The sequence below is a fragment of the Acartia tonsa genome, chromosome 10, assembly GCF_053477335.1.
Source record: "Acartia tonsa isolate MP-2025a chromosome 10, ASM5347733v1, whole genome shotgun sequence".
Classification (NCBI taxonomy): Eukaryota; Metazoa; Arthropoda; class Copepoda; order Calanoida; family Acartiidae; genus Acartia; species Acartia tonsa.
In genome coordinates this window covers 5,247,316-5,270,846 of record NC_137269.1, presented here as the reverse complement: position 1 = coordinate 5,270,846, position 23,531 = coordinate 5,247,316, and the positions used below count along the sequence as shown (strand labels likewise).

At 30.5% G+C, this 23,531-nt stretch overlaps 2 protein-coding genes across 2 annotated transcripts in view; one reads left to right on the top strand and one right to left on the bottom strand.

Moving 5' to 3' along the window:
- Positions 1–23,531, top strand: part of LOC145330399 (uncharacterized) — a 123,269-nt gene that overhangs the window by 37,846 nt on the left and 61,892 nt on the right. Inside the window, exons 7-9 of the mRNA XM_080175037.1 lie at positions 4,143–4,197; positions 9,933–9,999; positions 21,372–21,433. Coding sequence (XP_080031163.1) covers positions 4,143–4,197; positions 9,933–9,999; positions 21,372–21,433 — 184 coding nt within the window. The remainder of the gene's footprint in view (positions 1–4,142; positions 4,198–9,932; positions 10,000–21,371; positions 21,434–23,531) is intronic.
- The window catches only part of LOC145329247 (mitochondrial glycine transporter A-like), a 402,442-nt gene that overhangs the window by 357,835 nt on the left and 21,076 nt on the right, over positions 1–23,531 (bottom strand). The window lies entirely within an intron of this gene.

Sequence of the window (23,531 nt, the reverse complement as noted above, 5' to 3'; positions counted from 1 at the left end):
GACCCAATTAAAAAGTTGAAGCAATACTGAGAAACAGAGTTTAAAGCTAATTGCACCACACAGGGCGAGAAAATTTGTCTAATAATGTTTTTTTTTTAGGGTGACTTTTATCTTAAAAATTACACTGGTACCCAAAGTTTTATAAGCACATCATCTTGTTTGTTGGCCCATAAACTTTGAGTACTTTTATTGTATTTGCATTGATTTGTTTCAAATTAGTAGTATCCAAACTTTTCAACTAATATCTTTAATATACAGATTGGGTAGTTTTGTTTATCATGAATGGGATGTGTATCATTTTTTATTAGAAATCATCTAAAAATTACAACAATTAATAGGTTTGTTAATATGGAGGTTTAAACTTTATAAAGTGAAATTCTAATCTAATATAAACGTGAGGGGAAGAAAGTCGCTCAAAAAATCAGCATGTGACGTCATAAAAATGAGGGAATATCCATCTCTTTTTTAGAGGTTTTCTTTCCCACTCATCCTCTCCTCATCCCTCATTTTTAAGACGTAAGAATTTTTTTTGAGCAATTTTCTCCACTCATAAAAAAACAGGCTTAACTTAAAATATTTTAAAGCTATAAATTTTGGATAAAAAGTACATGCAAGAAAAAGTTTATAGTTGATTTAATTTAAAAACAATGATTCTTTGAGATTTTGGCAAAAAAATATTCAAAATACACAAAAGTAATTTTAAGCTTTAATTACCAAAACACTTAAAATACTTTAAAGTTTGAAACCTACTTTATTTTATCCCGGACTTTTTTAATGTAGACCCTGTAGGTATTTGTCAATTTGCAATTTAGGACATAATTTGGTTAAAACTGAACCAACTTTCAAACTTTTAATTTAAAACAATGGCTGTTTGTTACAAGGAAGAAAAAAACTATTTTAAATTTTTCTGGTAGAAATTTTTTTTTTTAAAATGTAAATCTAACAATATAACTAAGATTATTTCTTAAAGAACGTGTCCTAACTTTTGTGATTTTGTTTTAACCCATTCGTGACGAGCTCCCAAAGTTCAAAGTTATGATTCACCAAAATAGCTTTTTTTCAATAATTAATTACTCAACAGATTACTTACTATTTTTGTTAATAATAGCAATTTTCTTCTTTTTCTTTGATACCTTAAAACCAACTTAATTTAGAAAGAAACAAACTTAAGCTACTTTAAAAATAAAAGGTCTACAAAAAAAACTGATTGCATATCTATATTCTATGGATCATTTTACATCTACTACTTACAACAAGCACCGACTAGCTATTTTTTTTTAAAATCACAAAAGTTAGGAAATGTTCTTCACTAAAAAGAATTTTTTTTAAAATTTATTTTTGGGACTAAAAGAAAGTCTCGTAAAACACAAAATATAATTTGTATATATCCTTTATACAAATCGGCTAATTATTATTTTAAATAAAATAGCACTATATAAAAAAATCAAAAAGTCGCCCATTAAGAAGTTTAAACAATTGAAAAAAGGGTAGTACCTTGCATAGACGTCCAAGGGGGGGGGGGGTATTTCCCCCCCCCCCCCCAAAACAATTTTGGGGGGGGAAATAACCCCCTCAAAATAAAAAATCTCTAATAAAAAAAATTTTTGCGCGCTTCACGCGTTTTTTTATACTAAATATTTAAAAAAATTTAAATTTACCCCTGCCAACAGATTTCATTGGGGTATTTACCCCCCCCCCCCCCCCCCCGCAAGCAAATTTTACCCCCGGGCTAAAAATTTTGGGGGGGGTAAAAAAAAAATTTCGGCGCGCTTCCCGCGCCTTTTTACCCCCCCCCCCCAAATACGAATTACCCTACCCCTTAAAATTTTCTACCTCCCTCCCCCCCCAAAAAAGCTTGGACGTCTATGGTACCTTGACATAAAAACATTTGCAATATTATATTTTTATGTGTCTTATTGAATGTTTTGTTTAAACATACAAAAATATTTTATATATTAATGATAATAGCAAACCACATTGTAAAAAAATAAAGATTTTAAAGTACACTTTCTAGAAAATTTAAGTTCTACCAGTGTTGCTTTGGTTTGTTTAATCTTTATTGAAGCCATTTAGTTAATAAAAGTTGTTTTATTTTGCTACCTAATTTAGGAAATTATTGTTCTTGAATTGGAGTATCCATCTAATCCGCGATCGGCTCAACATGTAGCGCATCTGCTCGTCGCCTGGGAGGTGATAGGTTCGAATCTCAGGCCAACACCGCGTCATAACTAAAGCCGTTAAAAATCGTTCTTCTGCTGTTATGTCTGGTGTGCACATAAATAGTAAGAGCAGGGGGAATGCCTTGGCCCATAAACAGGAGAAACTCATTACCATGCACAGTTAGGACTTCTCAGGCAAAGGTCGTGCAATCAAAGGGTCTGATGGATGTTACTTAACCTAATATCCTTGGGTCTCCCAATACACGTGGATGATGGTTTGGATTTTATATATGATCACTGAAAAGTCAAAGGAGAATCCCGCCCCGACGAGGTAATGGTAATAATGGTAATGGAGTATTTATCTAATAAACTATAACTCAGAGCATTTAGCCAAAAGTTCGATTCTGACTAGTTGTAGATGTATAAGAAAGACCTAATAAATTGTGTGTAATGATGCTTGCAAACTGTGTATATTATTAAACTTATTTTTACCACAAGTAAACAATTTTTTCATAAGTTTGTAAACTACTATGTTCAAAGGTCTCCCGCTTAGACGAAGCTACTCTACTCTACTGTATAACTAAAAACGTATAAAAGAGGTAGAACAATCTTCAAATGTCCCTGATATTTCCCTAAAATAATCTATCTCATTTGACAAACTTTTTTCTATAGACCAGGGATAGGGAAGGTGATTCTGACAAACATTCCTAAGTAACAATTTCCTCACAACCCTCCTCCCATATTTATCCCCCTTCTTACTCACTTCCCTTCATTTACATCAAAAAACAAGTTTACGCCAACAAAATCTTTTATTATTGGCAATTTCAATTGAAATTAATTGTTTTAATGACACCTCCTGCTATTGACAAGTTGAGTACTAACCCTATGGGGCTATTTAACCTACTTAATCTAACTCTTCATATGTTTCAGGCTGTGATATCACTAACATCTGCTCTCCAATATAATCTAATTTAATCTAACTTAATCTAACTCTTCTTATGTTTCAGGCTGTGATATCACTAACATCTGCTCTCCAATATAATCTAACTTAATCTAACTCTTCATATGTTTCAGGCTGTGATATCACTAACATCTGCTCCCCAATATAATCTAACTTAATCTAACTCTTTATATTTTTTAGGCTGTGATATCACTAACATCTGCTTTCCAATATAATCTAATTTAATCTAACTTAATCTAACTCTTCACATATTTCAGGCTGTGATATCACTAACATCTGCTCTCCAATATAATCTAACTTAATCTAACTCTTCATATGTTTCAGGCTGTGGTATTACTAGCATCTGCTCTCCAATATAATCTAATTTAATCTAACTTAATCTAACTCTTCACATATTTCAGGCTGTGATATCACTAACATCTGCTCTCCAATATAATCTAATTTAATCTAACTTAATCTAACTCTTCACATATTTCAGACTGTGATATCACTAACATCTGCTCTCCAATATAATCTAACTTAATCTAACTCTTCATATGTTTCAGGCTGTGATTTAACTAACATCAGCTTACCAATATAATCTAACTTAATCTAACTCTTCATATGTTTCAGGCTGTGATATCACTAACATCTGCTCTCCAATATAATCTAACTTAATCTAACTCTTCATACGTTTCAGGGTGTGATATCACTAACATCTGCTCTCCAATATAATCTAATTTAACCTACCTAATCTAACTTTTCATATGTTTCAGGCTGTGATATCACTAACATCTGCTTTCCAATATAATCTAAATTAATCTAACTCTTCATATGCTCAGGCTGTGATATCATTTACATCTGCTCTCCAATATAATCTAATTTAATCTAACTTAATCTAACTCTTCATATGTTTCAGGCTGTGATATCACAAACATCTGCTTTCTAATGTAATCTAACTTAATCTAACTCTTCATATGTTTCAGGCTGTGATATCACTAACATCTGCTTTCCAATATAATCTAACTATTCATTTGTTTCAGGCTGTGATATCACTAACATCTGCTCTCCAATATAATTCCTCACTCAGATATCTAGGTAACCTTTTCTTTAGATAGCAAGGAGATAGATAGCTTTGTAAGACATAAAGTTTTGATATTTGGTTTACACGTAGATAATATGGACCTATCCAAATGGGATTATGCTAACACTTAGCCTACTTAACCTAACCTAAAAAAGCAATAATAGGAAATTTTTTCATGTATTTAATACTTCTCTAGTTAATTATATGTTTAATGAACGTGGTCAAAAGAAAAAGATTCATTAACCATAAAAGCAGAAAGTTAGACCTTTGTTTGTGGTTTTTCTATATTGGTATTAAAATAAAGCGTAGTGTTTATATAGTTTAGTTTTATATAATGTTTATATACACTATGGAGTAACCTTAAGCGCATCTGAGGATTTAAGCAGTTCGAATCTCGGCCTACTACACTTCGTCAAAATTAAAGAATCGAAAAAGAATAATTCATGACAACAGAAGACTTCCAATTACATTATAAGGAAAGCGTTGAATGATGACCTTTTTAATGCTTATTAGTGTATACTTGCCGTTAAAGATACCTTTCAAATTGGTCACCTATGATTGCTTTTAATAAATACCTTACAGTAGAACAAAATATTACCTTAGCAAATATCTTGTAGACGATTTTTTCTACTTGTAACGCCCATCTATCTTTATTATTTTAGTTTTTTAACTTAAAAGCATTTTCATTGGTGTTAAGTATTGTTTATGTTAGTATAAAAAGTGTATACCATAATTAAGAATTTGGGGTCTTTGCAGGGAGAAAGGGGACATTAGTCTGTTTATTAAACTAGTCCCCAAAGAAGTGTTATAACTTTTTCTTATTTGCTGACTTAACAACCTTGAAAACTTTTTGATTGGTTGGATCATTTAGTTGAGTGTCCAAACGTTTCAACCACAAATTCTAATCTACAGAAAGAATGATTTTGTATATCATCATTGGGGATATATATCAATTTATCAACCCTGAAGACTTTTTGATTGGTTGGTTCATTTAGTTGAGTGTCCAAACGTTTCAACCACTAATTGTAATCTACAGAAGGAACAATTTTGTTTATCATCATTGGAGATGTACATCAATTTATCAGCTATTGTCTTATCTCTTTCGATCCCTGGGTTGGTCTAGACTCTCACTAATAAATTTATTTTCAAATAAAATCTCACACAAAATTAGCTAGAACTTCCTTCAGTAGCGAATCTGCACTTCAAGCTAAAAGCATTAGAAGTCTATCTGTAGGTTGGGGTTATTTTCAATAATTTGTATATTCTTTAAAGATACATCATACAGTAATTTACAAATTACTTTATTATTAACTAGCGGCTTCGCCCATAGAGGCCTTAAATTTTACTTGAGGTGGGGGATTCTAAAAGTTGACCCACCCCATTAATTTTCAAATGGATCGTTGCAGAAATTGTTGCATGTAGAAAGTAAATTTTTTTTAAATTCTACATGAATCTTTAGAAATACATAGTTTTTTTTCTTTTTTCCAATTTTTCGATTAGTTTTTTATCAAACGCTTTGCTAATGTTAAACTGTCATTTAGATAACCATGCATAGGACAGATATTAAAAGGAAAGAAAACATAACTAGTGGTGGCTAAGCCCCTAGAGGCCTCTGTTAGGTAATTGAGGGTAGAGGAGTGAAATTGACCCTACCCTTAACATATTAGTTTTTTTAAAAAGAAAAAGTAAAACAAGAAATTTTGTTTTATTCTAAATCTACAGGGTTTATTGTTCTAATAGTTAATAAATAGTTAAAAAGCTTCCAAAGACCTATGATAAGCTTCACAGTAAAGGAGAACCATATCTGTCCAGCAGTTACCGAGATCCTTTTACTTTTATGTTAAAAATGGGTGACAAATGTTTCAATCTAAAAAATATATGTAAGATATGTATGATTAAAACATAAAGTTTTTGTAATAATCTGAATTATTTTATGTATGAGCTTTACTATTTATGCTTTACTTGGCGTTGCTACAAAAGACCAACTCTACAAAAGACCAACACCTCCAAAAGACCAACTCTACAAAAGACCAACGCCTACAAAAGACCAACTCTACAAAAGACAAACACCTACCTGCGGCCTTGACCTTCTAACATTACGATTTTTTAATGTTGGTCTTTTGTAGGTGTTGGTCTTTTGTAGAGTTGGTCTTTTGTAGGTGTTGGTCTTTTGTAGAGTTGGTCTTTTGTAGGTGTTGTTCTTTTGTAGCAACGCCTAGTTGGTCTTTTGTAGGTGTTGGTCTTTTGTAGCAACGCCTAGTTGGTCTTTGTAGGTGTTGGTCTTTTGAAGCAACGCCCTTTACTTTACCAAAACAGACGCCCTTATAAAACTGTATGTTTATTTTTGTCTGCAAGATAGTATGTTGTTGGTAATAAACAATAAAAAACATGAAGAAAGTAAAACAGAATAGTGTTAATACAAAGTAACAAAAATATAGCAAATCTTTTTAGCCTTTATAGCAAATATAAACAAAATAGAACACAGTAATAGTGTCTGACTGATTATGACGTAACAAAACAAATTAACCAATGAGAGGCCACTATAAATTTTACCATTGGTCAATAACGGCCTCTCATTGGCTAATTTTTTTTTGTTACGTCATAATCAGTCAGACACTATTACTGTGTTCAACAAAATATTGATTTCATTTTGTAATGATGATTTCTTCCAATCTATAATACTTCTTACAAGAAATCATTGTTTTATAAAAATGTACTTGCGGGTGAGTAGCTATCATCTAGGGGCTTTGTTTCCGAAGGAAGAGTGTAGGCCATAAAAATAATCATACCTACACTTAAATAAAGCTAAAATGGCCTAAAACCTTTCTTGAAACTATATGAAGCCTCACTAAAACAAAGAACTTACGAATTTAGTAAAAATCGAAATCATATTGTACAGACAAAAAACCTTACTACTTTGCATAATAGCTAGGATACAACTTGTTCATGTTTTTATTACTATTGCCTACATCCATTTAAAAAAAAAGTATCCTTTATCTTTAAATTGTATATCTCTATTTATTATTTTTCTCAAACTCTAAACTCAAATAACAATCCTAAAATAAAGTATAAAAGTACCAAACTTTACTAAAGATGATTATAATTTAATTCATCAGTTCATGAAATCTTACTAGACTAATATACATCTAGCTAGTCCAAATATGTAAAGTAGTAAGGGTTTATTGTCTGAAGCATAACATTCCAACAACAAATGAATCGATTGAGTTTTCTATTTTAGGTACGTTTCACATAGGTTATTATTTTAGTCTTTTTTATTTTCACATTAAAACGGTTTTAAGCTATTTTTCTAGCCACTCTCTAACCTTTGAATATAGATCCCCAAGGTGTTAGGGCCTCATCCCGTAGTTTAATATTTAGAGTTTGTTTGAAAATATTGTATTTTTATAGGAATACTGAAGAAGGAAAAAACAATATTTGATTATTAGATTAGTAACATTGCAGCTCTGTAATCATAGACAGATAGATAGATAGATAGATAAATAGATAGATAGATTGATAGATAGATAAATAGATATATAGATAGATATATATATAGATAGATAGATAGATAGATAGATAGATAGATAGATAGATATATAGATATAAAGATATATAGATAGATAGATAGATAGATAGATAGATAGATAGTAGATAGATAGATAGATAGATAGATAGATAGATAGATAGATAGATAGATAGATAGATAGATAGATAGATAGATAGATAGATAGATAGATAGATAGATAGATAGATAGATAGATAGATAGATAGATAGATAGATAGATAGATAGATAGATAGATAGATAGATAGATAGATAGATAGATAGATAGATAGATAGATAGATAGATAGATAGATAGATAGATAGATAGATAGATAGATAGATAGATAGATAGATAGATAGATAGATAGATAGATAGATAGATAGATAGATAGATAGATAGATAGATAGATAGATAGATAGATAGATAGATAGATAGATAGATAGATAGATAGATAGATAGATAGATAGATAGATAGATAGATAGATAGATAGATAGATAGATAGATAGATAGATAGATAGATAGATAGATAGATAGATAGATAGATAGATAGATAGATAGATAGATAGATAGATAGATAGATAGATAGATAGATAGATAGATGGATAGATAGATAGATAGATAGATAGATAGATAGATAGATAGATAGATAGATAGATAGATAGATAGATAGATAGATAACTTTTAACCAAAATTTAACAAAACTATCTGAAGTTTTTAAGGCAAGAATTAAGATAACGTTGTTTTAAAACTTTGGGTACCAGTGTAATTTACAGTCTAATGTCCCCTTCCTCCCTTCATAAATACTTTTTATCATAGCAAATATCAGGGATCTTAAAGGATAAGACAACGAACAAGAAATTTATGAGTATAAACAAAACTATTCTTTTAAAATTATTTGTAAAAATTTTGACACTTCTATTTTGCACCAACCAATAAATATTTAATAAACTTAACCAACAAATAGGAGTACTTGATATAAAAACTTTGGTCCAATGTTCTCTCCCTCCGTGGCAAATATATGTGTGTTGCTATTAATTGTTAAAGCAAATATTTACCCTGTATTCAGAGATGATATGGCAATAAAGTTATAAAATAGAGGTGGACCTGGATCATTACATTTTGACCCCTTTATCAACGAACATTTACTCAAAAAATACTAGCTAACAGTTTAATTAAATTCTCCAATTTTATGTGCTTTTGCTATTGAAAATTAAAAACTAATTTTTAAAGCCCTAGGCTATTTTTGTTTTGCGCCTGGTTATTTTATTTATTAAACATCTAATTCTAAACATCTTTTAATATGACAATAAGAATAAATACAATTTTTCCAGGGAAGGAGAGAAAATTTGGCAGTTAATTGCACTAATTGCAAAGATTTATAATAACATTTTCTTATTCGTTGGCTTAACAATGGTAACAATAATAATTTTGTGTATTATCATTTGGGGTGTACATTAAAAGTATTGTCTTATCCCTCTACATCCCTGCAATTATTCACTTATCTTACAAAACTTTGTCATATTATGATAAATGCTTTTATTGTACTAGCGGCTGCGCCTCTAGCTTCTAAGGGCTATACGTTCGAAGGTCAGAAAAATAGCCTAAAACTATACAAATTGCCCAGACTTATTAGCGGTTAGCGAGATTCTTTGCTACAGACAAAAAAATATATTATTACTTTATATTATCGGACTAGCGGCTACGCCCCTAAAGCCTCTAGTGGCACTTTAGATGTTTTTATTTGTTAAAGTCTCTACGTTACTTCTCTTGGGAGGGTGGTTGTACCCTCCCCCAAAATAGTTATAAACCTTCCCAGAACCCATGAGAATCTACCCTGTTAAGGAGAAACCGATCGGTTCAGCGGTTAGCGAGATCCTTTGGTACAGACACACAAACAAACAAACATCCTGTTACTTTAGTATAAGGATAGAAAAGCTTATTTTACATGATGTTTGTTTGTAGGTTAATTGCTATGAAAAGTATCACTTAAGATACCTTAAAACTTTACCCTTACATTACTAAACTTGTGTGTATAGCCTTTAGATTTTTATTTGAAATAATTTCAATATAAAAAGCTGCTCTTGACATTTGATGATTTTTTTTAGTAAAAGAATCATGGTACTTTTAATACTGAGCCTTAGTTTTTTAGTTATTTAAGTTCATTTTATAATCTAATCTGTTTTTTATCGTGATTATTTATTTAGATTTAAGTTGGAATAATATTGGTGTTTCTGGGGGAAATGCTGTGCTAGACTTGTTAGCTGTCAATAGGTAAGATTTTATTTATATAATAGCGGCTTCGCCCCCAGAAGCCTCTAATGTCACTTTAAATGTTTTTTTTTAATCCAATTATCTATTTTGAGAAATAGTTGTCTATGTTGCGTTCACGATTTTATGAAAAGCGAGAATATTTTTATATTATATAGTTATTAGATTTCCCGGGACCTATGAGAAGCTACCTTGCAAAGGAGGACCCGATAGGTTCAGCGGTTAGCGGTTAACGAGATCCTTTAGTACAGACAAACAGACAGACAAACAAACAAAGAGACATCCTGTTACTTTATTATAAGGATAAAATATATATTCATTTAAATATATCAAAGAAAAGAGTTTAAAGTCATTTTTAACAATTCTGTTCCTCTTAATTAAATAAAATTTACAAATTTCGATCTTTCTTTAAAGATCATTATATTAGACTAATATGGAGTGTTTTAAAACATTTATGAAATATTTTGCAATGTAGGGAATCTCGATTACTTTTTTACTTAAGTACCGAATTAAGAAACTTGTTTGAAACTTTAAGAAGAAATTTAAAATGCTTCAGTAAAAAAAACAAAAAATTACTTATAAAACTGAAATTTAAAACTTAATTTATAGTTAAGTTAACAACATTGTTAATTATTAATAAAGGAAAACTAATATTTGCAGGGAGTTAAATGGATAAGACAATAGCAAATAAATTAATTTGTATCCCCAATGATGATACACAAAATTACCGGTATTATCATCTTATTTTTTTTTAGTTTTTTAAGAAAATTTTTATACCCTCCTAAAAAAATTATAAATCAACGAATTAGAAAACGTTTTAATAAAATTTCAAGAACTAGAGTAATAAAATACCCAATGTCTCCTCCCTCCCTGAATTTTTGTAAGTATATATTGCAGTCAATCAAACCATGAATTATTTTTTTTTGTAGATTTAATAATTTATTAAATCGATATTGAATGTTAGTAAATAAAAAAAATCAAGGTTAATTAGACTAATCAAAGCATAGAATGCAAAATTGAAACCTAGTAACTTCACCTTATTAAAATGAAATCATTGTTTCATTATTCACGATCGGCTACGCCCCTAGAGATCTCTAGGGGTACTTGAAGGGTTGAATTAGATCCCACTTTTTTTATTTGAGTTTTAAAAAGAAAAAGTAAAAATATCTCTATAATAGTTATAAACCTTCCTATGACCTATGAGAAGCTACATTGTAAAAAGGGTCTATTTCGGTTCAGCGTTTAGCGAGGTCATAGGAAAATAAAAAACTAATTATTAGCTGTGGGACGATTCCATAAAAATTTATTCCCAATCACAATTGATATATATTATATACTGTTAGACATTATAAGCAAAAAAATGTCAATGTTCCCACAAACCACATGCTAAATAATTCTAGCTTATTACTAAACTAATAATAAAAACTTTTTAGCTACTTAATTGTTATATAATTTTATAATTGCAAGCATTTAAAAAAGTTGTGGTTTTAATTTTAAGAACAAAATACATTTTTTATTTAAAAAAATTACTGTTTTGGAGAAAACTTATTAAGCTTTCAGGGATCTATAGTGTTGATACCCCTTCTGTTGATTACATATTGTTGTTTAAACGTTTGGACACTCAACTTATTGAACCAACCAACCAAAATTCAATAAAAGCCCCCAAAGTTGTATAGCCAAGAAATAAATAAAAGTTACAATCAAACTTTGGTGACTAGTATAATAAAATGCTCAATGTCCCCTTCCAGCCCTGAGAGTTACTGGTACCCATAAAAACTAATGTTTGTTGACCAAGATTAATACACAAATAAAACTTTTCCAGTCTTTAGTGTCTAATACAAGTGGCTCGGGGCAATTCAATTAATTTGTAAGTAGGGATGTATAATCCAGAAAACGAACATGGATCCAAATTCGTCTGCTAGCATATTGCTTTCTGTTTTTTTATTGTAGTGACTTGGCAGTGTTAATATTTCCGATGCGATTGGTTGATATACAAAGATATTCATAAAGTCAGTCAGGGAGCGGTCAAGCGGTCATAAAAACCACTTTTCTCATAAGGTCATTGATATCTAAGTATTCACCAAAAAAATGTTTAGTTTCTACCTTATACACAAAAGTCATAATGTAAAAATTAAGATTTATTTAGAATATTTTTCTAATTTTGGTGCTACCCAACCGACTTTGACCGGACACCACGAACGACACAGAACATATATCCTAACAAAATCAACTCTTGCCGACGTATAATTACTAAACTTAAAAAGTCATGAAGTCACAGCTCTCCATCTTACCTACAAAAAAATTAGATTGGAGCCTCCCCCCCCCCCCCCACCCCGATCTGTAAGGGTTAAAAGATTCATTTCCGAAAATCCTTCAAAAGATTCCTGACAAAAATAGACATACTTGCAAACCTAAAAGACTCCTTTTTATTTTAGGTCTTTGTACGCCCTTGCAATGCAAAGCATTTGTAAAACATTTTTGCATATCTAAGCTCAGGCTGAATTGCAGTTTAGTTCTCTGTTGCGGGGATGACAAGTTATTTTTTTAAAAATTGTCTCACCTAAAAGAATACTATCTCAAGTTTTTTTTTGTAGAGTTGCTTCTCTCTAACTAACTTTGAACGTCTGTACGGTTAAGGTGAAACATGATTTTTCAGCTTCTATTGAGGATATAAAGCTAAAATTTCAATGAAGATTCCTATGACCTATGCGATCAAATCTGTACATAGTTTTGTCTGTTATTAAGTACAACCTAAACAAAGTCCTAAATTCATTTTTAAGATTACAGTCATTATTTACTTCTTTTAAGAATGCAGTCATTATAATTCTAGAAATGTTAAATAAAAGATAAGTTGACAACGCTACCAAATTCGTAATTTCATAAACGGCATACAGTCAAGCAAACCATAACTATACACAATATGAATCTCTAAAAAAGAAAAAAAACAAGCTAAAATTTATTAACCACTAATTAATTGATTGTATATATGAAAAGCTGGAGATGGTGTTCCTCAAAGGGCCCGTTCGAACACATAATCCCTTTGATAAATCCTTACAATAAAGTAACAGGATGTTTGTCTGTTTGTAATAAAGGATCTCGCTAACCAATGAACCAATCGGTATCTCCTTAACAGGGTAGCTTCTCATATGTCCCGGGAAGGTTTATAGGCTAAAACCCTAGGCTAAAATAAAAAAATAGGCTAAAACCACCCCGGACACATTTGAAGCTGCCCTGAGGAGGAGAACTTAATCAGTTCAGTAGTTCTTGAAATCTTTAGCATATGATGAAAAACCCTACTACTTTATATGATAAACATACAAGCTGACATCATATTATTGCAAAGCATAGCAATTTTATAGTTATTAAACTTTGCTGTTTCGTATAAGCTTACTTTTAACTATATCCTCATCCTGTATTGCTATGCAATAAACTTTATTCAATGTCCTTGTAAATATAAAACTTTTTTCTACAGCTAGTTTTTTTCAGCTTAGATACCCCATGGTATGACTTTGATATACCTTTCAAAAAAGTAGCAACTCTTGGGCTTATTGCAAAAAAGGATGACAACATCAATAAAAGCGAAGCTCGGAAACAATAGAAAAAATAAAATTATAAGTTAATTTGTTGCAAAACTGGTGAAATACATGATACTGCTGAACGGCAAACTTATGTTTTTAGGACTTTATTATTTATGTTTTTCGCTTATAACATTGTTCTTAGTTGTCCGAGAAATCAGTATACAAAAAGCAGGTGAATAAGATAATTATATCACATTAATTAGTGTTGTCAACATGGTTTAACCCTTACAGATCGGGGGGGTGGGGGGCTCAAAGAGCCCCCCCCCTCTAGTTTTTTCAATCTCATTTTTTTTGTAGGTAAGATGGAGAGCTGTAACTTCATGACTTTTTAAGTTTAGTAATTATACGTCGGCAAGAGTTGATTTTATTAGGATATCTGGTCTGTGTCGGTCGTGGTGTCCGGTCAAAGTCGGTTGGGTAGCAAAAAAAATTAGAAAAAATTCTAAATAAATCTTAATTTCTACATTATGACTTTTGTGTATAAGGTAGAAACCTAAATTTTTTTTAGTGAATACTTAGATATCAATGACCATCTGCGAAAAGTGGTGTTATGACCGTTTGACCGCTCCCTGACCGACTTTATGACCGATTTTTGTCCGGCTTTTACTACAGACATATATCATGAATATCGTGGCTTCTATTACAGCTAGAGACCTATAATTTTTTTTGGTAAATCCTTGAGCAATGATAAACAGATACAAATATTAATTTGCGCCGCCAACCGCCGTTTTACCGCCGTAACCGCCAAAAAGGGCGGTTTCCGTTATTTGCCGTTTTTCGGCGATGATCATAAAAAGTAATTTTTTTGTTATGAAAAATAAAAGTTCGTCCTAAAATTTGGTCATCCTAGCTGCAAAATTGGCCGCTCTACAGCTGTTTTAAAATTTAGCGGCTGGCCGCTAAAAAGCGGCTAAGGAGCGGTCTGACTGCTATGACTAGAAAAAGTAATTTTCTCTAAAAATACACATGAACCACCAGAAAAAAATTTTACGTCTTTATCTGTACCAGGAGCCGAGATAGAGGGGGGGGCTCAAAGAGCCCCCCCCCCCCCCCCCCCGATCTATTAAGGTGGGAATTGGGGCCCGATCTGTAAGGGTTAAGTGGACTAACAGACATTGTTGTAACGATTATACAGTTGCTACGGTTTCTAAATCGTACCTATACACGGTTGGACCCTCAGATGTCAAAACTTTATTTTAGTGTTTGGCCAAAATGACTTTGCAATTGTATCTGTAAGTACGTCTAATAACACCCTTTGCTATTTTTAAAATCCTAGAAAAATTTTTTTGCAAGAAAATTGCATAAATTCGCAACCTTTTTTAGAACCACTACATAACTCGAGTTTTAAAACTTTTTATATAAAATCCTTTTTACAAAAAATATCAATAATTACTTAAAATTAAACCTGAAAGAAAAAAAATCTCATTACACGTGTTAATTTGCATGTTTTAGGTCTTTTTTTGAGGAAAGTATAACTTCCACATTTTTGACAATAATTATATTTTTTTAACATTTCAAAGTAAAATATAATAAAACTTAAACGATTTTTCTTGAATTATCAGTTGAAAATTTCATCAAACATGCAATTTAAGTGATGAAAATTTAATAAAATCATTTTTTGAATGTTTAGAATTACCAATTTTCTACATTTAAAACAAAATGTTAACAAAATTTAAAAACATTTTAACATATAACTTCAAAAATCAATAACATTTTATAAAAAGATGTTTCAAAAAATAAATCATTAAAAGGTATTAAAATGCATTTTAAATTACTTAAAATTAAAACGAGAACATCTTTTTACAATGTATTCTGTGTAATAGAGTTTAAATGACATGATTAGTGAATGAAATATTTCCTAAACTCATTAAGCCTTTTTGTGACTATATTAAAAATAATTTATTTTGTTTTATAGTGTTTTTTTATTCAAATATTTGACAAAATTTTCCCTACGTCAATAAAATAAAGTCAGTTTTTTACTGTTTCCAGGTTTTTCTTTATAATTATAACAATTAAATATAATATAAATCTTCATTATCTTTTATTTGAATTATCATACACATTAAAATGTAAAGTATAAGCTAGAATAGCACTTTTTTTAACGAATATTTTAATGACATTATATCAAAATAATTCCTCTTAAATATCACACAACATATGACTGGGAAGTATAGCCATTTCTTGGAGGTATAATATTTACAAAAATACCATTAATTCTGTTTTTATCAGAAGTTAAAAAAATTGAACAATTCTAAAACAATGGTTGGCTGTCTAGATATTGAGTACACTAAGACTACGGCTCTGTTCTATTGAAATAACGTTGCAAAAAGAGGGGTTCTGAAAGTAATCTACCTAATTATTTTTAAAGAACCAACAAGTACTGTCAGTATCTTTTTTCTTGTAATCTAGCAGACAATCAAATCATAACACAATTTTCATGATAAAATATTCAGGTTTCTACTTCACATTTTAAAAAATATACTGATCAATAAAATGTTCAAAATTTTACTTTGTACTAATTGAAAAAATATGTTGTAATTCTTATTTTAAAGTTACATTTTTATCCCTGACAAAATCATAGACGACTTTTAAAGGCATCTTATCTAAACTTTTTGAAGAAAAACTTAAAAACGTTAATTAAGTATTAAAACTATTTTCTTCGATTTTTCTGAAGTTATTATCGCATTCTATGGGTTTTTTATTATCATTTACTTATATCGAAAGTGCCAAACATTGTACCCTAACTTATTCATTTAATAAAAAACCAAGCGTGATATAGGAATATACAGGAATACAGGAATCACAATGATAAATTAGAAATCGATAGGACAAATCTAACATGTCTAAATTAACGATTAAAGCTATCCGTAAAGGACAGATTCTAATTATAGAAAAGTTTCGCTTTTGAAAAGACTGTTTAGCAGTTAATTATACATATGCCATGCTATTTAAGTTCATAACTTTGATAACTTTTATTAAAAAAGCAAATAGTTTATTCAATTCTTAGATTCATAATAAAATACCTTTTTTCAACATTTTATTGACCATTACTAAGATATTATGATCATAATGGTGGTTGCATACGAATATTTATACTTGAATACGGTAAATGTAATTCAAGAAAACTCATGCAAATATATATGCATATTCTTAAAGTACTTTAAATAGGTTTTTATTTCACAATGAAAATTATATTTCTCTTTCTTAGATATTCTTTACCATTACCAAATATAAATAGATTTTCGTGTATGAATCGTCTAATTTGTTGATTTTTAATTGCTGCATTATTTATGGATAAAACTATTCTTGTTTTACAATAATTAAAAACATGAAAAGTGCAGAAGTCAATTTATTTATTTGAAAAGAATATTACTGCAATATTTTTTGTTATTGCATTCTGTTTTGTTTTTATATGCTATGGCTACTCTATAAATATTCTTGTGGGTCAATCAAAAATAAATATAGGTCTTGTTTACTAATGATGGGTTTTTGGACCATTTTTTCAATTGGAGACTGGAATTCATGAATTTAGTATAAACATGGATATATTGACAGAGGAAAATTTGTGGTCACATTAGCTTGCTATAGGAAGCTTATTTATTGGTCAGTTCGTTTATACAGTAGGAGGGGAAAGGGTGGAGTAAATGGGATTGATGTTATTTTAGCCAGCTGCTAAATAACATAAAATAACATATCGACAGAGACAGGACAAATATGTCCAAAGGAGCATTAGGTTTTTTTTCGCAAGAAATTTTTCTAACTAAGAAAGAAAAATAGTCCAATCGGACCTGCGGTTAGCGAAATCTTAAACTTCATCCAGACGGACGGGAAGACTTTGTAATTTGTTATTTTTGTAGTTTTACAAGTTGCTGCATTTTGACATTTGTCATTCAATATTTTTATACGTCTCTATATTGCGGCAATAGAGATATTTTCATCGAGGCCATACGAGGCACTTGAGGGTGGGGGGGGGGGGGAGGGCAGTCAAACCCTTCACCCCGCTTTTAATACAAGTTTAAAAAAAAGTTTTTAAAAAATTGTGGGGGGGTTTCTAGGGGCGATTTATCTTGGCGATGGTACCCTACCTTCAACAAACCAATAAGAATCTAAGTTGTAAAGGAAAACCATATAGGTCAGGTAGCTTTTTCAATACAGAAAGACACATAGACAGGCATTTTTCTACTTTTTATAGATATCTTTAAAATGGGGGGTTAGTCTGTTCTAATTATCAAAACAACGTTTTTTTTTGTTTTTCAAAGCTACAATTCTTAGTACTAGTATTTTCTTTTAATCTCTGGAGTTTTTTTTTCTATCACTTCACAACTCTAGAGTTATTGAGTCTTTAGCTTTTTCTATAACTTCACAACTCTAGAGTTATTGAGTCTTTAGTTTTTTCTATCACTTCACAACTCTAGAGTTATAGAGTCTTTAATTTTGTCTATCACTTCACAACTCTAGAGTTATTGAGTCTTTAGTTTTTCTATCACGTCACAACTCTAGAGTTATTGAGTCTTTTTTTCTATCACTTCACAACTCTAGAATTATTGAGTCTTTTTTCTATAACTTCACAACTCTAGAGTTATTGAGTCTTTTTTCTATAACTTCACAACTCTAGAGTTATTGAGCCTTTTTTTAATCACTTCACAACTCTAGAGTTATTGATTTTTTTTTCTATCACTACACAACTCTAGAGTTATTAAGTATTTTTTTCTATCACTTTACAACTCTAGAGTTATTGAGTCTTTTTTTATCACTTCACAACTCTAGAGTTATTGATTTTTTTTCTATCACTTCACAACTCTAGAGTTATTAAGTCTTCTTATCACTTTACAACTCTAGAGTTATTGAGTCTTCTTATCACCTTACAACTCTAGAGTTATTGAGTCTTCTTATCACTTTACAACTCTAGAGTTATTGAGTCTTCTTATCACCTTACAACTCTAGAGTTATTAAGTCTTCTTATCACTTTACAACTCTAGAGTTATTGAGTCTTCTTATCACTTTACAACTCTAGAGTTATTGAGTCTTCTTATCACTTTATAACTCTAGAGTTATTGAGTCTTCTTATCACTTTACAACTCTAGAGTTATTGAGTCTTCTTATCACTTTACAACTCTAGAGTTATTGAGTCTTCTTATCACTTTACAACTCTAGAGGTATTGAGTCTTCTTATCACTTTACAACTCTAGAGTTATTGAGTCTTCTTATCACCTTACAACTCTAGAGTTATTGAGTCTTCTTATCACCTTACAACTCTAGAGTTATTGAGTCTTCTTATCACTTTACAACTCTAGAGTTATTGAGTCTTCTTATCACTTTACAACTCTAGAGTTATTGAGTCTTCTTATCACTTTATAACTCTAGAGTTATTGAGTCTTCTTATCACTTCACAACTCTAGAGTTATTGAGTCTTCTTATCACTTTACAACTCTAGAGTTATTGAGTCTTCTTATCACTTTACAACTCTAGAGTTATTGAGTCTTCTTATCACTTTACAACTCTAGAGTTATTGAGTCTTCTTATCACTTTACAACTCTAGAGGTATTGAGTCTTCTTATTACTTTACAACTCTAGAGTTATTGAGTCTTCTTATCACCTTACAACTCTAGAGTTATTGAGTCTTCTTATCACCTTACAACTCTAGAGTTATTGAGTCTTCTTATCACTTTACAACTCTAGAGTTATTGAGTCTTTTTATCACTTTACAACTCTAGAGTTATTGAGTCTTCTTATCACTTTATAACTCTAGAGTTATTGAGTCTTCTTATCACTTCACAACTCTAGAGTTATTGAGTCTTCTTATCACTTTACAACTCTAGAGTTATTGAGTCTTCTTATCACTTTATAACTCTAGAGTTATTGAGTCTTCTTATCACTTCACAACTCTAGAGTTATTGAGTCTTCTTATCACTTTATAACTCTAGAGTTATTGAGTCTTCTTATCACTTCACAACTCTAGAGTTATTGGGTCTTTTTTTTATCACTTTACAACTTCCCTATTGCATATAAAAGTTTGTCAATATTACAGTAAAGAAAAATGCGAAAACTTAACTTTTATTTTAAATCTTTCAAAGAATAATAAACTGTATATCCTTATATGAAAAAAAACATATTGTCTGTCTTTCTGTAGAGAAGAATTTTGCTAATCGCTAGAAAGAAGCTTCATAATTGTCCTAGTAAGGTTTATAACCATTTTAGGTGAGGTTACATCCATCCTACTTGTAAGAAAAATCACCTTGGTAAAAAATTTACCCCTCCTTCAAAAATATTTGTTTTTTCATTTTTATCTTAAATTAAAATTTAAAATTAAGGGCCAACACCCCTTTTTTGTCATTTAATTTTTTATCCATTTTGATATTTTTCAAATATGAAAATCAAATATTATATAGTTGTAAGATTATAAAAATAGTTATGAAGAATATTTTATTGTGTTTTGTTAACAATATAATATCAAAAGGCTGCATTCTATTTCGTGCTTGTATATGATCTATGACATAGTAAAAGCCTATAGCTTTTCTAAAAAGACAAATACGCCAACAGGCTGTCTAAAAATTGGACAACATAGAATTTACTTTTTTATTCTCTTTATTCATAAACTAAAGGCTACGCCTCTAGAGGCCTCTATTGACACTTGAGGGGTGGGAGAGGGGAAAGTCGATCCCTCACTTAAAATTTAGGTTTAAAAAAAGAAGTTAAATAATTTGTTGGGGGTCCTTTTTTTCAAATTCTCTTGGGTGTTACCCTTCCCCAAAATAGGAACACAGTAATAGTGTCTGACTGATTATGACGTAACAAAAAAAATAGCCAATGAGAGGCCGTTATTGACAAATGGTAAAATTTATAGTGGCCTCTCATTGGCTAATTTTTTTGTTATGTCATAATCAGTCAGACACTATTACTGTGTTCCCAAAATAGATAAAAACCTTCCCAGAACCTTAGGTACAAACTGACACAAAGACATAGACATCCTGTTACTTTAGTATATAGATGAATATGATGTGATAAAATAATAAATACTGATGTAAATACTAATAGTACAGTATAGAAAGGTGCTTCTGTGTTTATCCTGAAACATGTAAGATGATCAACTGAAAATTGATTACCCATTTGTTCCCAAATTTCCGAAGTTGTACGACAGATAACCCAACTATTGCAAAAGCTATTTTCAGCTTCTCCGGTCAAAGGAAAAAGCGATATAAGCGATTTATACATTATACATTCAAAATTTTAATTTTTCAAATTTTGATTTTTGTGGAAGTTTGAAGCTTTTTTTAGCTAGTAGTAAATATTGAGATGGGATGAGGGTGATACGTACAAAATCGGAAACTAAGATTGAGCTGACCTGTAAGATGGATGATAATATATGCCTTAACCTTTATATTTTCTTTGTTGATTGATAACAACAATTTTAGTTTTACTCAGTAGCCATGAAATTATTCAATTATTATATAAAGAAAAACAAGATTGACCATATCCATAAAAGTGAAGCTATGGAATCAGGCAAGCAACGTTTTGCAGAGTGTCAAAACTTAGTCTTATCTAACTGATACAGGAATCATCATGCAAAGTTTGAAATCTAACATTCATAAATTAACTATTCGACCTTTGCGTTACGAACCGAACCTAGTTATAGAAAAGCTTTGCTTTTAAAAATTGACATCGATTACTTACAAAACCAGCAACCTTTTATCTGTATATTTTTATGTATCTACCCAACCACAAATCTCTCTATATAATTAATTAATTATATAACTATTAAATCTATAACAAAATGTAATTTATGTATAATTATTTTAGAACAATAGAACGGATAGATTTACAAGGAAACAACATACCAAAACAACTTCTACTCCTAATAGGTAAGAAAATATTTCAATCAACAAATCTATAGTTTAGAGATATATACATATAACTACCTTACTCTTTTTTTCAATGACCTTATTCGTATGCTTCCAAATTGTTTTCTGCTACTTGGCTGTGTTAATGCACACCTCACCATTGGTTGATTTTAATGACCCAATTCAGAGTGGGCACAAGGACAGTGCGATGGGGAGATACAGTTATTTACCCTGTCTCCCTCTAGTGTTTACTCTTATTTCAACCTATAATTAAAATATTTTTGGGTCTTAGTACTTTATAAATAACTAGCAGCTATGCCCCTAGAGAACTTAAGGGGAGGGAGGTAGAATTCAACACCCACTCTCACCAATTTTTAGTTTTAAAAAGAAAAAGTAGAAAACAAATTTTCTAGAGGCAATTTCTCTTGGAAGGGTGTTGGTACCCTCCCCAAAATAATTATAACATACATGATATAATAAGGGTAGTACAGAGCTGGATTCTTTTTAAAAATTAGGATCGCTAGATGACAAAATTCTATTTTGTACAAATGTATCTATAAATCTAAAGAAAAGTGTTCAAACTCATAGAAATATTATAGCAATAAGATTTTATTTAATTTTTGTTTGATTTTGAAGGATTTTTTACAAAACAATTTTGGTGATCTGGCGACTCTCGCCGATTTAGCGATCCTAAATTTGTTTAGGCTTCAACAATCCACATCTGCTTAATTAAGGCCAATGGACAGAAAATAGATCTTTTATATTCTATGAATTGATATGATTTATTTGCAATTTTAAATTGGTTCTTAAATCTAAAATAAATAATCTAATGCAATGTCTAGATAAGCAAATTTATATTTTTATATTTATTGGCAATGACTCAGCTATTTGTAAATAATAATATCTATAAAAACAAAAATACAAAATGCATCCATTTATCATCATTTAAATCTGGAATTTTGGCATTTAAATATTTTTTCTCGTATTCATTCGAATCCGGTGATCAGAAACCGGTTCTCATAAATACAAAAAAAACTATGTCTAGCATCGTATTATAAACCGCTTTCCACAAATATAGAAATGTACAATCATAAGATTAAAACCAGTTTTTTAGCCCGTGCCTTCGGCATCTCGGGGCAAAAAAACTGGTTTTAATCTTATAATTGTACATTCTATATCCGCGGAAAGCGGTTTATAATACGATGAAAGAAATAACTATTCTCTCATTTTTTTCTTTTTTATCAACTAACAATTTTTAATTTTCAAATTTTCTATTCTAAAATTTTTCTTTATTTTCTTCCCCTTTGTTTTTAAAAGCGAAGCTTTTCTATAATTAGGGTCGGTCCGTCCGTCCGTCCGTCTGTCCGTACGTCCGTCCATCACGGATAGCTTTTTTCGTTAATTTAGACATGTTAGAAAGCGTAGCATCTCTATAATCATTACCAGAATGTCCGTACGTCCATTTTAAACATGTTGATTTTTTTTTTACATTTTTAACAACAAATTTGTATGTAACCTAATTATCCGATTGGTCTGATTTTTGGTATACTGATTCCTGGGACAACAAAGTACAATATTATAAGCGAAGCAACTCTATAATCAAGTCCTAAAAATGTAAGTATGTCCATAATCATTATCCTGTATCAAGCAGTTTTTCAACAAATTTACTTACAATTTTGCTTCGAATCTTATACATTTATATTCTGATTATTCAGTTTTGACACTATATAAGTGTTCATGTCCGTTCGTTCTACCGTTTCAGTGCTTCGCTTTTTTATTTTCAAATTTTCTATTCTAAAATTTTTCTTTTTTTTTCCCTTTGTTTTTGTTGTATGTGGAATGTGTATTTAAGATTCCATTTGTATTTGTGCAATTCAGGGGCGTGCACAGATATCTGTCAGGGGGTTAAATGAAAGGGGCTAGAAAACCCAGACTGTAGCAAAATATGTCGTTTGGAAGGTTATGGGTTCAAATATCGGCAAAAAATCCGTCAATAAGTTAAACGTTGTACCTGCTACTGCTTAGTCAAATGTTGGAAACTTAAAAAATCAAGGAGTTAGGACTATGAAACAAAGGTCTCAACACGTAGAGCATCCGCTCGTCGCCGGGGAGGTGATAG